Raw genomic sequence first — 17,164 nt, 5'->3', positions numbered from 1 at the left:
TGCGATAGAGATATAGAGTTGATCTATATACTTCTTATGGTCTTACTGGTAAACGAACACTAATGTGAACACCTATCCTTTACCATCTAAAAATCTACTAATGTCTTCACTTTATTACATTAGCCTTATCTTCCCAATACTAGTTCAGAAGTGTTAAGACTGAATGAGTGTTTAATAACCAAAGTTTCAGCCCAGCCTGTTTATTAACATTTTTAGATCGATGACAATACTGGAACTTGCAAACCCGTCATGTTGAATGTTGCATCGGGGGAAATGTGATAATAAATATAATCAATTAGTATTGTAAATACAGTTGATACATTGTTTGAAACCACAAATAATCAATTCATAGTTACCCTGATAATTTTATCAGTAGCTCCAGATTAGGTATTACGATAACTACAGATAATCCCATATTTGTTTGCGTCTGAGCATGCTCAGTCTAGATTGCAAGTTCCCTGTTTTACCTTACCAAGCTTCTACTGTGTATGTACTTTGCAGGTTTCTTGCCTACATTTGGCCCAAGCTGGGTCAATTTGTATGGCTCATGTAGAGGTTACAGTACCTTACGAGACCACAATCATTTGAATCAAGCACTTGGTGAAGGTTGTATGTACCGTGGCAGGGTCTTATTAGCTATACAGACGAAAGTTGCAGACAAGAATCTGTTATCTGGTGCTATTAGCGTGGATGTATCACCAGCACTGCCAATATCAGAGGTAAGACTCAATATCCTTCTTGAATTTATCAACAGTGGGTGTTGAACGAAGTTGAAATGGTAAACTATTTCATAAGAAGGGCGCTGCTCGTGCGAACGTACGCTTACCATAATTATATGACTTTGTATTACAACCGGGTAGACTTTTGTTGTTTGAGCAAAGTGAGCGAGTTGCGGGTTTACTGTTAATCAAGTTAGCGATATAACCAGGCGTTACTAGTGTGATTGGCTGTCTTGTGGGTAACCAGTGATACTTTCATCAACCCAATTCTATAGAATGACTAATGTTAACGTTCCTTAATCCTAGTCTACCGTTTTTTTCTGTAAATGTTTAGGCTGCAGCTGGAAGGAAAGACGACTACCTTCTCTTTGGATGTTTCCTTGATGCAGGAATGATTAATAGAAAGATTGGTGATAAGCACATAACCTTTGAGTTGTCTATTGGTAAGTTTTTTAGTTATTTATTTAGTTCACCTTTGCAACGGTACAAAAATGAGCTATAAAAGAGGATAAAATATACAGACTTATGATATTAGTTTAATATACAGACTTATAAATAAGTCTTATAGTATTAGTCTGGATGCCAACTGTGGCATGGTCTAACCACTGTTTGGTCAAAGTCCCTCAATCAGCACAGAAAGCTGTTCATCCAATCAGTGAATCCCAGTTGCTATAGTGACATAAACAATGTATAAGTAGCATCCTGAGCTGACAAATATACCATATTTGGATATTACATAACTGCCCAAATAAACACACATTTTATGATTGATTAACAAACTTAAGACATGATGTTAATGACTGTACATGTGTTGGTGGCTGTGGATGAATTTTAAATTACATACCATGCATCTCAGGACTTCTAGAGTAACTACTTTGACTATACTGTAAGTGAACTTTTAAATTGTAACGATTCTGCATAGGAACTAGACTAGTCAAATATCAATCTCTACTCAACATCAGAAGAGTTTTGTTTAGTCATGCAACGAACATTCCATATCGACGCTTGGTCGACTCCCCTTAACTTCATAGTATAGGGAGTGTATGTGTGTATTTACGGGTTTTGGGGTCCAACACTACAACAACCAAATCAATATTAAACTAAGGACGCTCTGACAAAGCTCAAGAAATTTGCATGATTCAAGAAAGACCATGTGAAGACGTTACGCAAATAAACACAAATCAATGTGATGGCCGTTTGTTAGAATCTGCATTATGATTGCGATGCGGCACTTCATGTTTGCCAACAACAACAAAGACGACGACAACAACAACAATGTCAACAACAATAACAACAACAACAACAACAGCTACAATGTGCACATAATGTGCACAAGCATAGTGACGACCAATGAAGTTTAAGCTATTTCATAATAGCGTTTCCTTCGAATGTCCTTAAAGATAGCTTATGATTGTTAACGTATTGTAAACGTTTCATCTCGGAATTGTTTCAAAATATGCACATTTTCCAGGTAACCATGGTAACCTCTTAGAAGGAAATGGAGCCAAATTTGCTACAATGGAAGACCTATTTGAACTATCAGAAATGATTGAAGAAGAGGCTAAGGCAGAAAAGGTGGAAGAGGAGGGTAGCAAGACGAAACCGAGTAGGTATCCGTCTATGACGCACCCAATGAAGCCAAAGCCAAAGGACAAATACTTCTGTTATATGCCATATGAGGAGAAGAAACCATGTGCATATGTCAAATTCAAATGGGAGAACCTTGTACGAAGGATTTATGATCAGAATATTCTGTACCGCGTTGTAGAGAGATTGGTAAGTGGTGTATAGCACTCTACCCCAGAATCTGTTTTATGCAACCTTGTATCCATAATATAATTCATAATGTTTTGCATCGAATGCATATTTAGCTTTGCGTTGAGAAACTAAAATGTTAAAAACAAAGAGGAAGACCTATTTGATCTTTTTGTGCATTGTAATGGTTGATATACGACTCTTCGTTTCACTCTCATGGTTCAAACCTCGAACCTTTTCTCAATTATAAACCAACCAAAGGAATCTGAGGTCATTGCACAATTCTTTGAAATAAAGGTCATGATGATATAAAATTAAAACATTTAGAATCAAATATCGCAGTAAAAAAACTTACGTGGCATGCTCTATGGGGCATTGAAAGAATGACAATATCCTTGAAAGCAAGACAGTGAGTCCCATAATGCCTAACAAACTTTCAAATAGGAAACTTGCAAACCCGCCATTTTGAATGTTGCATCATGGGGAATGTGATAATAAATACTAAACATGTAGTATTGTAAATAATAATGCCACATTGTTTGACACCGCAAGTAATCAATTCATAGTTACCGTGACCATTGTGAAGGTTTGTTTTATCGGTAGCTCCAGATTAGGTGTTACGATAATCACAGATAATCCCATAGTCCTTTGCGTCTGAGCATGCTCAGTCTGGATTGCAAGTCACCGATTACAAAGCTTAGACAGATTGTAAGACCTTTGATCGTCAGGGAAATTGCATCACGGGGCACATTGTACTTTAGCATACATATGCATTGTTTCATGACAAGAAGAAGAATGCAAAATGTATAACAATGATATGGATAAGAAGGATGATATGCAGTTGCCAACTCTTGTTGTCTTGATGGCAACGCTTTTCACTTGCTCTTTCACCCCTACCGGTATCCCCGACCCATAAGAGTCTCACTTGTGTTAACTCTGTTCTTTACAGGAAGATGGTCTGGCCAAGGTCAATGATAGAATAATCAAGGAAAAACCAAAACCTGAGAAAAAACTGAGATCTGTGATATCGAAGCTAAGTCACGACTGTCTGTATGTACTATCATTACAGTTAAAACCATGTTATTGTCGTTAGCATCATACAAACTATAAGTTACATCTAGATTCTAGAGTCTTCCTCAAAGGCAATTGAAATCCTCAAATGCAACTAACATCAATGTTTTGTCTAAAGTATATTCAAAGCACTACTATTATAATTTACCAATCATCTATTTGTTTTCTATTTAAATGCTTCTTTTATAATAGCTTATCATCTCATGGGTGTTAGTAATTGCGTGAGTGAAACTTCCAGCAGTCATATTGATGGCTTGGGTTCGAATCCTACCGTTGCCACCATATAATAAAGTTGGGGGAAGGTAGTTGTTATAATCCGGATCTTGTAACTACCAAACATTAACAGTCAGTTCCACATGGTGGGACGACAAATCTCACAGCATACAGCAAATACTCTAACACCACAATTTTCCTCTGCATGGAGACTTGATTTATAATTCCCACTACTGCAACAGTGAGAATCAAAACACAGCACTCACAAATTCGGGAACTTTAATTTAGTCGTTATCTTAGACAACAAGCACAAAGTATGAGGCGATATTCAAAACAATGTCTCCACCAAATACACTGTGTCTCTAAGTGTTACAATGTAACTCTCTGTCTCCACCAAATAAACTAAGTATGTAAGTGTTACATTGTAAATGTTTGTACCAAATAAACTAAGTATGTAAGTGTTTCATTGTAACTCTCTGTATGTACCAAATTAAATTGTCAGTATCATTATGTTATAATTTAGGCTAAACAGACAGACGCCAATCAAGATTTAGTTTTACACATGGAATGTTTATTCACTCGACTCTTTTTTTTTAATAGTGACGTTATTCGACTCATACAAGCTAGTCAGAAGCATTTCACTGGCAAAACTAACCTCGACAAGGAAAGACACAAGCTAATACTTCGAGAGATGGAACAAATTTCGAAAGATGCACGTGCATATCGACCTGGGGGCCGTCCGGAAATCACTGCCACAAACCTCAGGGAGAAACTACGAGAAACCTATGGGATGTTAAGGAAAATTCAACATCTAGCAAAACAGGTTAGTTGTTACTACGGAAAGAAAGCTCTCGGCAAAGAAAAAAATGTGGTTGTTGTTGTATGTGGTAGATTATTACTAACGTGTGTGATATTAACCTTGGTTATGTGGATATAATCAAACTATCTTCATGGAGGTAGAGTCAAGAAGTAGTCAATAATTGCGAGAGTTGTTTAATTTTGGCAAAATAAATTGCTAAGAACTCGTCGAAATAAGTGTCTTCAAACGAAACATGGCATCTTGACAATCATAAAAAGAACAACAACGAATTCTAAAAATCATCTATTATTGATTTCAAAATTATATAGAGTTTAGATGTTTTGCAGCTAAATCTGTCTATGGAAAACGACTAGGGTCAAAACATAATGAAAACTGTAAACTAAGCATTTCAGAGTACGATTTTATAGAAGATGCTCTTGGCAATAGTTTTCAGTAAAATATAAATTTTTTGTATCATTTTCTATCTGTCTGTCTGTCTGTCTGTCTGTCTGTCTGTCTGTCTGTCTGTCTGTCTGTCTGTCTGTCTGTCTGTCTGTCTGTCTGTCTGTCTGTCTGTCTGTCTGTCCGTCCGTCCGTCCGTCCGTCCGTCCGTCCGTCCGTCCGTCCGTCCGTCCGTCTGTCTGTCTGTCTGTCTGTCTGTCTGTCTGTCTGTCGGGGGAAGTCCTAAACTCAGTACTCTCCTTACTTCATACGAACAATGAAAACTTTATCCAAGTTGGGTTATGGAAGGGTTATGGCCATACACAGTGGCAGTATAAGAATACTTTACAGATTCCGTGTAGGGAATGAATTGTTTTAAATGATGTATATGCAATGATAAAAACAATCAAGTAACATTATTGCGAGCCAAGCAACGTATGTATGCCACACCATAGTTTACCTAATGTCATCAGACACTAATGACGTCATTGTATTTACTTTCAACCACAGCATAGTTTACCTGATGTCATCAGACATTAATGTCGTCATTGTATTTACTTTCAGCCACAACATACTCTACCTGACGTCTTTATTTGGATGATCTGTGGGGAGAAACGGGTTGCCTATTATCGAATACCAGCAAGAAAGTTGTTGTATTCTGGTGTAGATGAAGAGAGGGGTACACAATGTGGCCGTGTCCAACCGGTCTTTTTGAGAGTAAGTTCTTCCACCTGTCAAATCGTTTTTCGAGTCTGTCTGTCTGTCTGTCTGTCTGTCTGTCTGTCTGTCTGTATGTATGTATGTCTGTATGTATGTATGTATGTATGTATGTATGTATGTATGTATGTATGTATGTATGTATGTATGTATGTATGTATGTATGTATGTATGTCATCCGTCCTTAACTAAAATTCCATTCAATAGGCGTATTGTTTATAATCGTAGTCATCACTGTGTGATATGCCTTTACTAAGTCAGTCAATGATATGATATGATTTGAATTGTCAACATCAAAGACCCACATCGATAAAGTTATGTGGCACAGCTATAGAAAACATTTGATCTTATTACCAAAGCATGACCTGTAAAATCCTTATGGCTCAATTGGTGAGATAACAGTATCGGGAGAACCTGGGATTTATAAAGCTTGTTTATGTTAACTCTGTTTGACACAACCACGTTGAAACCAATAATAAACTGCACATTCCGCACTTTACTATTGCAAGATCGCAATTTCTAGCTACAAGTTGTCAAAATGACATACACTTTTTACAAGTACTGTAGCTAGACGCAGACATGCGGGCGCCAATGCCCCCGGCCAATGCTTTGATGTCGATGCCTGCACAGTGGAACTTTAGTTCATTTCATTTCATTTAGACAAAATGCGACAATGTTATTCATTAAATATTGTTATTGTACAGAGTGTGAAGTTTAAATTGCTTGTTTGTTTCTGTGTGGTTGTATTGTATCAAATAGAACCAGAGTGAACACTTACACGAAACTGGCTGTACACTACCAGCCTAATCATGTGCATATTATAAAACTATATAACTGAACAGCTGAACCCTTAAGCGGTTACACCTCCGACATCAAGTGAATGATTAGAAATATCTTATTGTCATCACCATGCATTTTTATAGCTGCCTGGTAAAAAGAGTACTGGTAAAAGTGGATGGGGCACACAATGCAAATTGGAAATATATCTATGGCTTGGTCTGTTAAAGGATAAAAGAGAGTTTGTGGAAGGTTTACCCCCAGGATATGAAATAACAGGACCACTGAAGAATGTAGCTCAGCATGATGCACCGCCTCCCAGGATGATAACTTACACTGGTGAGGAAATATTTGCAAATGTTTGGGATGGAAGGGGATAGCGTTCACTGTGGTACATGTACAATGTTTTCTGTAAAGTAATAGGTAAAATCGACCTAGGCGTTTTGTTATAAGGTATGACAATCTATAAATATTTTACCTGATTCGACCCATACCCTCATCCTGACCCCATAATTGTAACCCTTAGTAAGAAGACTGCTTCAGAGTGGTATAGGAAACCCACCATATAAGGTATATCACGTGTTATGCCATGTATAAGCCATGAATATGGAATATATACCCTGGTCGTTCAACGTCATGACAACCGCGTCTATATCCCGACAATGCATGTCTGCGTGACTGGTTCTTCTGTTTTCGAAACATGAGTCAAAACGTTAAAATTGCCATTATTTTCCCCTTTTTGTCTTTGGAAAATACTCGAGACCTAAGAGTTGTCATTACGAGTTGCTAGACGAGTAGTGACAGAGGCCCCTTGGGTCACTTGTATTTTCCTTGACTGAACGAAGAAATATGTTGGGAAGAACATCTAGGAATATAAATTAATCGATAATGTGTTTTGAATCATAAAATTTTTGAAGATCCCAAAAACTACCAAGGTCCATGTTCGTATTGAATTTGTTCTCTATATATGTACTTGTAGATGTCACAAGAACTGAATACCCTAATGTGGAAACTGTAACTTAGTTTGTGAGGTTGGCTGTTCATTAAACAATTTGGAGAGTTTTCGATAATGACAACGGGAGGTCAGGGGCAAATTCGATATCAGGGCCGGTCTGTTACATAAGATGACATCCCGATTTCGTTGTGCTAAAAGTGACCTTCACTCAATTTCCTTCTCTTCTCTAAAACATGACCCCTTTTAAAATAGTTTTTAAAAAAGTGGGTTAAAATGCTGTCAGACGTCGTAAACGAAACGAGTCCAAGAATCAGTGGTAAGGACTTGATCCCATCGCTGCCACTAAATTGACAATTTACATCTATTGGCTACATATTTCCCACTTCTACCAAGTTCATCACAGGGAATTGTTTGAAGGCTCTACGCTAATCAATACCTGTGTTTTGACTGGATGGGCATGTACACTCTCGGCATTGTCGGGACTGAGGGACAGCACCAGTTCTGCATTCCACAAGGTTATCCTCAATATCTTACCCCAGTTTCCCAATATTCTCATATGATACCATCTCTTCTCTTCACATCACAACTGACAATTGATTTTCTGCATGATTGTCACTGTATTGATATGGTCTGATATTGTACAGTACAACCCCTAACCCTAACCCTAACCCTAACTCTGAGCGTGTAACTATTGTGCGGGTTGCGGGCTGCTGCGGGCCGCTGCGGGTCACTTGGTTTAGGTTGCGGGCTGCTGCGGGTCGCTGCGGGTCACATTGTTCAGGTTGCGGGCTGCGGCGGGTCGCTGCGGGCCTGGGAATGTAACTGTTGTGTGGGTTGCGGGCCGCTGTGGGTTACTGTATCACTCTCATCCATTTTTTCTGAACCATGGCCCTCCCCTAAGAACCAATTTGTAAAATATTATTACTGAAGGCTCCCTAAAGATAAAACTAAACTTGATGTGGAGTAGATAGTAATAATACTCATATGCATGTATATTTATCATCATCAATGGACATCATCATCATCATCATCATCATCATCATCATCATCATCATCATCATCATCATCACCACCACCACCACCACCACCACCACCACCACCACCACCAATACCATCATCATCATCATCATCATCATCATCATCATCATCATCATCATCATCATGACAACGTTTCACTGCTTGATGTATTTTAGAGTATCACAAATATCAACTTCGTGCTCACATGTACCAAGCTAGAAGTCTGATTGCATCTGATGACTCTGGATTATCTGACCCCTTTGCGAGGGTTATCATAGGTAACCGATACCTATCGACACAGGTACAGTAATGTCAGTACAACAATTACGAAGCTAACACATACACATACTACAACCATGTATGCCAAATATGGATATAAACTATCAAAATAGGTTAATGGTATTACACTCAGAGAAGAATGACGTTTCTGATAGCATGTTAGTCCAGTTGCCAGAGGTGGTTTTGGGGGGTTAACCTTGCAATGTGAGTTATATGATTTTTTTTTTTTGGCAGATTCCACCTCAGAAAGGTGTCCTGTTAGCATATCTGAAGGGTGCCACTCGCGCACCCCTGGGCATTTTGTTATATCGCAAGAAAACCGAAATACCATGTATTGCTATGGGTAAACACATGTTTGGTAGGCTTACTACTTACTGCCTATAAAACCATGTCAAAGTTATTTAAAAGTCATATTTACATGTATACTATGAATAATCAGTCAATTACAAATATTTTGTCAAAAGATTGGGATATTAAAATATCATAATTAGGCTAAAGGTCAACAAATTTACGCCATTTTCAGTTGTTATGACTTATAGGTAGTGACTGTGTTTTCTGTGTATTGGGGGGGGGGGGCGGGGTTCTTCTTGTAAAACGTAATTTAACCCATGAGGGATAACCCTCACTGGACTTCTTGGGAGACAAGTGTGTATATACTTAAAGAATCATCCAGCATAAATAAATATTGTTATTATTATTATTATTATTATTATTATTATTATTATTATTATTATTATTATGGCTGTAACGCAGTTATTTGTGGACGAGAGAGCCCAATTAAATCAGTTCTGATTAATCATTTTTTATCATCCATAAAATCATCTACAATATGTCCATATTAGATTATTGAGGAAACATTGAGTCCTGTCTGGGATGAAACCTTGGTGTTTGATGACGTCATTGTGTATGGAGACACAGATTCCGTGTTAGCATACCCTCCAATGATCGCCGTAGAGGTATATGATGAAGATAACGTAGTAAGTAACACTATCTATTATAGACTCAAATAACAAATTACCATATGTAGATATGTGTCTGGATATGTTTGCCTGAGTGAGTGAGTGTGTGTATGTATGTATGTATGTATGTATGTATGTGTGTGTGTGTGTGTGTCTGTGTGTGTGTGTGTTAGTGAGTGAGTGAGTGAGTGAGTGAGTGAGTGAGTGAGTGAGTGAGTGCGTCATTGAGTGATTGAGTGAGTGATTGAGTGAGTGAGTGAGTGAGTGTGTACATTTGTGTGTGAGGGGGACATACGGACAGAGACAGATAGACAAAGACAGACAAACAAACAGACAGACAGATAGATAGACAGACAGACAGGAGGGAGAATCGGGCAGACAGACAGATGGACGGACGGAGGGAGGGAGTACGTAGGGAGGGAAGAGGTTAGAAAGGGAGATTATATTGTACACAAATGCAGGTTTCATGCGTTTGTCACCAAACTTTCTGTTTTCAAGATTACATAAATTTCAGTTAAATGACATATATCCTTCAGTATGTTTTGAAAACAAAGTTTGAGATGCAGACGAACAACTCATTCGCCTAACCTGTTGCTCATTTTCGCAGGGTCAACCAGACTTCATCGGCAGAGCATTAGGAAATCCTGTTATCAAGACGAAGGAGCGCCCTTACATGAAGCCTAAATATCCACCAATGTTAGAATGGTTTGGTATCTATAGAGGCCAGGGCTCTGGTGGTGAACTTCTAGCAGCATTTGAACTATTGGAGGTGTGTTTCAGGAGAAGTTGCAATATTAAGTTTATAACCTCATTTTTTGTCTTCCGTAAGGAGGGTTATAATTTAGGGATGGAAAGGCTGTGTGTGTATGTACGTGTGTGTGTGTTTGTCTGTCTGTCTGTCTGTCTGTCTGTCTGTCTGTCTATCTGTCTGTCTGTCAGTCTGTCTGTCTGATTAGGTTTTGTTACATGGTAAGCATTTCATGAATGTTAACGAGGTATTTACATAATGAACTGGTCTTCAGTAATTAGTCTATATCTTAAGAACGCACACTTCAAATTCATTAATAACTTGGTACATACATTTGTGATACCAAAATTAAGTGCATGTGCCCTGAAAATATTTTTATGTAGCTTTTAGTTTAAATTAGTTATTTGCATATATGTTAGCTCATCTCTTTGCAAACTTATGAAACTCTAGATGTGGTGTGACCTGTGTTTGAACGATCTCAACGATCTCATTGCACATTGGTCGTTATAAAGTACCATGATAAACTAGACCGCATCTGTTGACAATCGTGTTGGAGAATTCGCCAAGAAATATTCATATGATCTCTTCACTATTTCATTCTAATTATAATGGAAAATCTTTCAGTTTTGAAACTGGGTTATAAGTCACGCCATAATCTGTACCTCGTACTTCAATTACCCGCCTCTAAGTTTTTTAGTGACTGTCGTCTGTTAATATTTGAGTAAGCAACGCCACTTGTCACCATCTTGTCACTCAGGTTGTATAAGAGCTTCCATTTAAGGACCTGGTTGTTTGTTTGTTTTCAGATTGATGAAGGTAGTTCCTCACAGACATTTCCAAAATTGCCAATTGGGATATTTCCTTCCGACCGACCAAACTATAAGAAATCACTTCTTAGTAAGGGTGACAGAAATCTCATTATACCTATACCGCAGAGCATAAAGCCAGTTGTCTGCAAGTATAGAATTGAGGTTAGTAAATATGCAAATCCAGCCAATATTAAGAAATGTACACCCACCCCTCTTATTTGAACAAAACAACCCACATAAGTGATAACTATCACAAAGCTAACTAACATGTTACGTATATCGGTCTGGTAGCGCTTTCATATATATGTGAACGATCATACCTGGCAAGGACATACGCTCACATCAGTGCACACGGTTGTCTAGCTGATATTCAAAATATGTGCGTAAATATGCAAATGACATCACATGCTGTGTCCAATCATCTTTTATTTAGTTTTCTGATAATTCACAGATGCTCACTCATTGGATGTTTGCGACAAGCTAGGATAAGTTAAATGAGAAATGCAATGTAAGAAGCGATGCTGATGCTCAAAATAATTAGTTTAAAGTAGACGGAAGTCAAGGTGTTCGGAACAGACACAATAACTTTAAAAATCTGGTATTGAAACGGTCTGTTTAATATTACAGATAATATTCTGGGGTGTTCGGAGGACGAAGCGTCTAAGATTACTGAAAGTCGATAACCCAAGGGTTGATATTGAGATTGCCGGAACGGTTGTGTCTTCCGGTGTAATCGATACTGTAGAAAAGAACCCAAACTTCAACAATCCTGTGCAGATTATTGAGTTGGTATGTACAGTTTTTGATATTATGACCTTTATTTCAAAAAAAAATATGAACCCCTGATTTATTTCTTAATTCTTAACTGAGAAGAGGTTAAATGTGTTTACCTGATCAAAGTAACATTAAGTAGTGTGTTTTTTAAAGCAATCTGATTAAAGAAGTGTACACTTCTCGATTTCTTTTGGCTGTTACGTTTACCGTTGTTTTTCTTCAGTGAGCACTGGTTACATACATCTGACACAAATCCATAAGTACGGTACTTCAGAGTGCTCCGTTCGAAAAGAGCATGACCACAGAGAGTGCAGACAATGATGTTGTCATTATTGTTTGGTGGTTCTCTTTCTTTCAATTTAGAACGGTGAGTGTTATATTGCAAGAAGGATTCTGATTGGATACTCGTAAGTACGAGATTAGGTTTGAGAAAACCTATGGTATTGTGTCAGATGTATGTAACGAGCGCTCACAAAAGAACAAACGACAGTAAACGTAACAGCCAAACAGAAATCGCGAAGTGTACACTACATCCGGATTCAGAGGGGCATACTACATAGTTGGAAATTGTCACACAACAATGCCATCCTTCAGCTATCACTACGAAACATTTCCCATAGGACGCGTACTTTAGCCTCGATAAAATAGTACCGTGAATATGGCAGAATCTGGTAACAGAATAGAATATGAGAGAACCCAATGAAAATTGAGTACCAATATGGCGATTGCTTGTGGTGTTCACTGTGGTTGTAATTTCATGAAAGGGGTGAAAGTGCTGCAGAAGAAGCCACATGTTCAGGCAGAAGTAAAAATACCTCAAGTACCCACATTGGCATACACGTGTTATTAGGTTCTTGTATAATTCCATGCGTTTCTCTATGAAATCAAGAAAAAAATTACTATCACGCGTTCACGTGATTTAGTGTACATGGATTGGTCGCGCGCTCATTTGCATGCGTGCATGCAATAATGGGTTCGGTATGGTATTGCAAAGCAATACCTCTTATAGACATGCGCACAGATATACAAGCTGTAATATTAAAGAATTAAATTATGTTTGATATTTTCAGGATTTGCCGGAGAATGAGAACTACTGTCCTCCGATAAACATTCGTGTACTGGACTGTCGCAGATTTGGCAGAATTGTGCTCGTTGGGACTCATGTTGTGCGAACAATGACAAAGTTTAAATATAATCCGAAAATAGCGGATAAGGAGCCTGAACTACCACCCATGCTATCAATTACAGGTAAGGTTGAATTATATGTGTATGTATTTTAGAATGATAACATACCTGTAGTGGCTAAAATGTTAATGTAGTGTATAAACACATCGATAAGAGAGGACCTGAACATACTTTGCATATATAGTTTGTGTTCAAAAACTTATGCCGTACACTATTTTGAATAAAGCCCTGGTCAAACAAAGAAGAGCTTCTTTTTTAATCTCAAAACGACACAAGGAGATAATGCTTGTATTACTGAAAATGTTCAAATGAATGCGCTAATCAGACATGCCGACGATGAATTGTATCAGTCTAGCTATCTGTTTTTGGAGTACCAACTTGACTGACTTTTAAACTCAACTATTACATTTATTTCTATAGGACCATTTGATCTGACTAGAGGTGAGGGTGACAGTACGCAAGTACCAAACGGTAGTGTGAACCAAACTGGAGACAAGATGGATACAATTTCAATAGCTAGTGGACGGTCTGGAAAATCAGTAAAATCTGCAAAATCTACAAAATCGACCAAATCAAACAAATCAACTACATCTAAATTAGGTGAGAATTCGGAGACAAAATGTGAAAAAACTCTAGCAAATCTTTGGCGAAATGAAATGTGCCTAAGCCAGCCTTGTTGATAGCGTCTGAACAATGTTTTGAAGTTAACAAATTTGTAAAATCTGAGCAAACCTAACTCATGTTGAATCGTTCAAATACATACGTTGGTAAATGAAATGACTGTAGCTAATTGAAGTATTTATTTCTGATAAAATTTGCTGATTTGGCTTATAGACACTGGACTTCAGCAAATCAAATGACTGGAGTTTCTGGTGTATATAGAGGGCCTGAACAATGGTTTTCTGTTGTCAAAGCTGCCAAAGCTATGACAGTCTAAATTCAATTCAGATTTGTCATATACATTATATTTTGGGAAATGGAATGAGTGGCGTGCAGAAATAACTTTTAACGTGATATTGTCAGAACAATGGTTTTCTGCTGGCAAATGTGAATCTAGCAAAATCAAAATCGTGCTTGAGATTTGACAGATTCATTAGTGTATTCTGGTAAATGGAATACTAGTCTGTTAAATAACTTTGAATGGAGGGTCTGAACAATGCTTTTCTGCTAGTAAATCTGTGAAATCCAACAAAATCTCAATCAGGTGGGTTATGACAGATACATTGTATTTTGGAATATATGTTGACTGTAACTTTGAATAGAGGACCTAAGCAATGGTTTATGCGTTGCCTTCTTGTACCAAACCTTCAATACAACTCATAACAGTAATAGTCTGTGATTTAACTCACCTTGTTAAACCGTTGAAAACCTAATGAACGCTTATACTGACCTTTAATCTACCAAGAATTTTAAGGATATGGTATTGCATTTTACAATACTATAAAGATTAAGCGAAGAATAATTATGAATCTTAATTTGCAGGATCGAAGACAAGTAAGGCTTCTTTGAATGGTTCTAAGGTTATCCTTCCACCAATAGTGAATGGAGAGGTGCCAAACACTCAACCATCAGAGTCACAGACGAATGGCGAACAGAAGAATGGAGATGTAGTGATAAATATGACACCTGGTGGTGGCCAACCAACAACACAAGACTCAACAACAATAAATTTACAAGGAGATGGCAAAGTAATTCTAATCCTTTAATTTGCAATCAAATATTTATCTTACCGACAGATACTGTGATAATGTAGAAACGATTTCTTTCAAATAAATATAGTAGTCCACACATGAAGTATATATAAGAGAGAGGGGGGAGGGGGAGAGAGAGAGAGAGAGAGAGAGAGAGAGAGAGAGAGAGAGAGAGAGAGAGAGAGAGAGAGAGAGGGGGGGGGGAGGGGGGAGGGAGAGAGAGAGCGATAGAGAGATGATGATGATGCATTCCTATAGGATTACACTCAGACAATCATAATTGATATATGTGAGCATCTGTATTTATCATGTCAAAACATTATATAATCTTTAATTGATGTTATCCTATTAGTCGCAAAGTACAGCAGGGTCTCAAGCAGAAACAGGATCACAAAAAAGAACTGGACCACAAAAAAGAACAGGACCACAAAAGACAACTGGCCCGAATGGAACAACACAACAAGGAGAGACACATATAGAGGTAATTTAGCATTAAAATACATAAATACAAAATGCATATATGACATGTTTCAGATATTTTAGAACTTTAACCAGCATTGAGGAAGTCTAGCTTATTTGTAAGTTACAATAATATTTTTAAATCTTTAGAAAACGAGTGATCTGGGGTTAAAGGTAGGGGTTTGTCCGATACGCATGTCCGCTAGAAGTACTTTAGTGTCAAACATGATTATCACATCTCAATCATTCTTACTCATCCAACTCTCGACCATCCAATGAAGTTGGCATATTGGAATGATGCAAGAGTTCACTGGGTGTGTGTGTTGGAAGGGGGGGGGGGTGAATATCGTAAAATCATATAAATTTCTGCTTCGAATTCGAACAAAGTTCAGTTTTGTTTGGGCACCCTTAGTAACTGGGTAGGTTATATTAGCATGGGAACGCAGAGCACGCAAAGTTGTGTGGGTCAGAGGACTGTTGCACTTTCAGGAGTAGCGTCTATTCAAACGCTATATCAACGGTGTAGTCATGTGTTTCATACATACACAAACATTCATTTTTTTCAACGTACGATATATAGAAACTATAAATGTTTCCTTACAATGCTTCACTTACAAGGAACCTGAACCAGTGGAAGAAGTTGATGAAAGTACACTTGATTGGTGGTCCAAATATTACGAGACTAAAATTGAAATGAAAAGGGTATGCATAATACTTTACTTACATATTGCCTTGGTATGCACACCAACATTTCTGTTAGTCAGCACTGTACTGCTATTTTAATGTGTGCTTATGAAATGATATGTAATATTTACACTACAAAACCTAAATAAACATGATGTATATGTACGTACGTACGCACGTACGTACGTACGTATGTATGTATGTATGTATGTATGTATGTATGTATGTATGTATGTATGTATGCGTACTTGCAACGGGCGTCTTACCATCATGGCTGCAACGATCTATGAATTAGACATTTCACAAGTAATTATGTTTCACTTCACTATTGCTTTCCTGTTATACGTGTATTTTCATTAATCTGTTAAAATCATGTTGTGACATTTAGGAGCAGCAGCTAAAACTGAAAGAAAATGGTAATGATGAAGATAACAACACTGTTGACATGATTCCTGGAGGTACACTAATTTATTCACTCTGAATATCAATGGCACAGCTATAGAATGTACAAAATTACATGTAGTCTAAAAATCCCATATATGTGGAGTGTGTATACTACAGAGGTAATATATGGAATTATCAGTCAGCTGACCAAAATGGCGTTAATAGCCCAGATTGGCTTAATAGGGAACTTGCAATCTAGACTGAGCATGCTGAGACGCAAATGACTATGGAATTATGTGTGGTTATCATAATACCTAATCTGGAGCTACCGATAAAATAAACCCCTACAATGACCAGGGAGACTATGAATTGATTATTTGTAGTTTAAAACAATGTAAATTTATTGTTTACAATACCAATGCATTAGTATTTATTATTACATTTCCCATGGACAGGGGAAAGCCTGGAGAGTCAGAAACTACACATTCAAGTAACTGGCCATAAATATGTATAGACAACTTATCTACGCACCACTTATGACACGCTCGATACACCATTTGGTCTAAATAGAGGCAACCGTTTTTTGAGAAAGTTATGATTCCAGACAGACAGACAGACAGACAGACAGACAGACAGACAGACAGATACACACGCATAGACTGACACGATAACCCCAGGAAGGAACTTTAATCATGACATGGGGGTATTTGCCATCTGATTTTTTTTCA

The 17,164-nt window shown here is 37.7% G+C and overlaps 1 protein-coding gene across 1 annotated transcript in view; it reads left to right on the top strand.

Moving 5' to 3' along the window:
- Positions 1-17,164, top strand: part of LOC144445849 (otoferlin-like) — a 43,587-nt gene that overhangs the window by 11,296 nt on the left and 15,127 nt on the right. The window contains exons 14-31 of the mRNA XM_078135492.1: positions 502-719; positions 1,054-1,162; positions 2,191-2,495; positions 3,424-3,524; positions 4,359-4,581; positions 5,563-5,715; positions 6,639-6,831; positions 8,641-8,765; positions 9,586-9,720; positions 10,310-10,471; positions 11,257-11,421; positions 11,887-12,048; positions 13,104-13,281; positions 13,639-13,818; positions 14,701-14,906; positions 15,262-15,390; positions 15,987-16,070; positions 16,441-16,510. Coding sequence (XP_077991618.1) covers positions 502-719; positions 1,054-1,162; positions 2,191-2,495; positions 3,424-3,524; positions 4,359-4,581; positions 5,563-5,715; positions 6,639-6,831; positions 8,641-8,765; positions 9,586-9,720; positions 10,310-10,471; positions 11,257-11,421; positions 11,887-12,048; positions 13,104-13,281; positions 13,639-13,818; positions 14,701-14,906; positions 15,262-15,390; positions 15,987-16,070; positions 16,441-16,510 — 2,898 coding nt within the window. The remainder of the gene's footprint in view (positions 1-501; positions 720-1,053; positions 1,163-2,190; positions 2,496-3,423; positions 3,525-4,358; positions 4,582-5,562; positions 5,716-6,638; positions 6,832-8,640; positions 8,766-9,585; positions 9,721-10,309; positions 10,472-11,256; positions 11,422-11,886; positions 12,049-13,103; positions 13,282-13,638; positions 13,819-14,700; positions 14,907-15,261; positions 15,391-15,986; positions 16,071-16,440; positions 16,511-17,164) is intronic.

This window comes from Glandiceps talaboti, chromosome 14 (genome assembly GCF_964340395.1).
Source record: "Glandiceps talaboti chromosome 14, keGlaTala1.1, whole genome shotgun sequence".
In the NCBI taxonomy this organism is placed as follows: domain Eukaryota; kingdom Metazoa; phylum Hemichordata; class Enteropneusta; family Spengelidae; genus Glandiceps; species Glandiceps talaboti.
The sequence above is the reverse complement of the archived record's forward strand: the minus strand, read 5'-3'. Positions and strand labels throughout refer to the sequence as shown.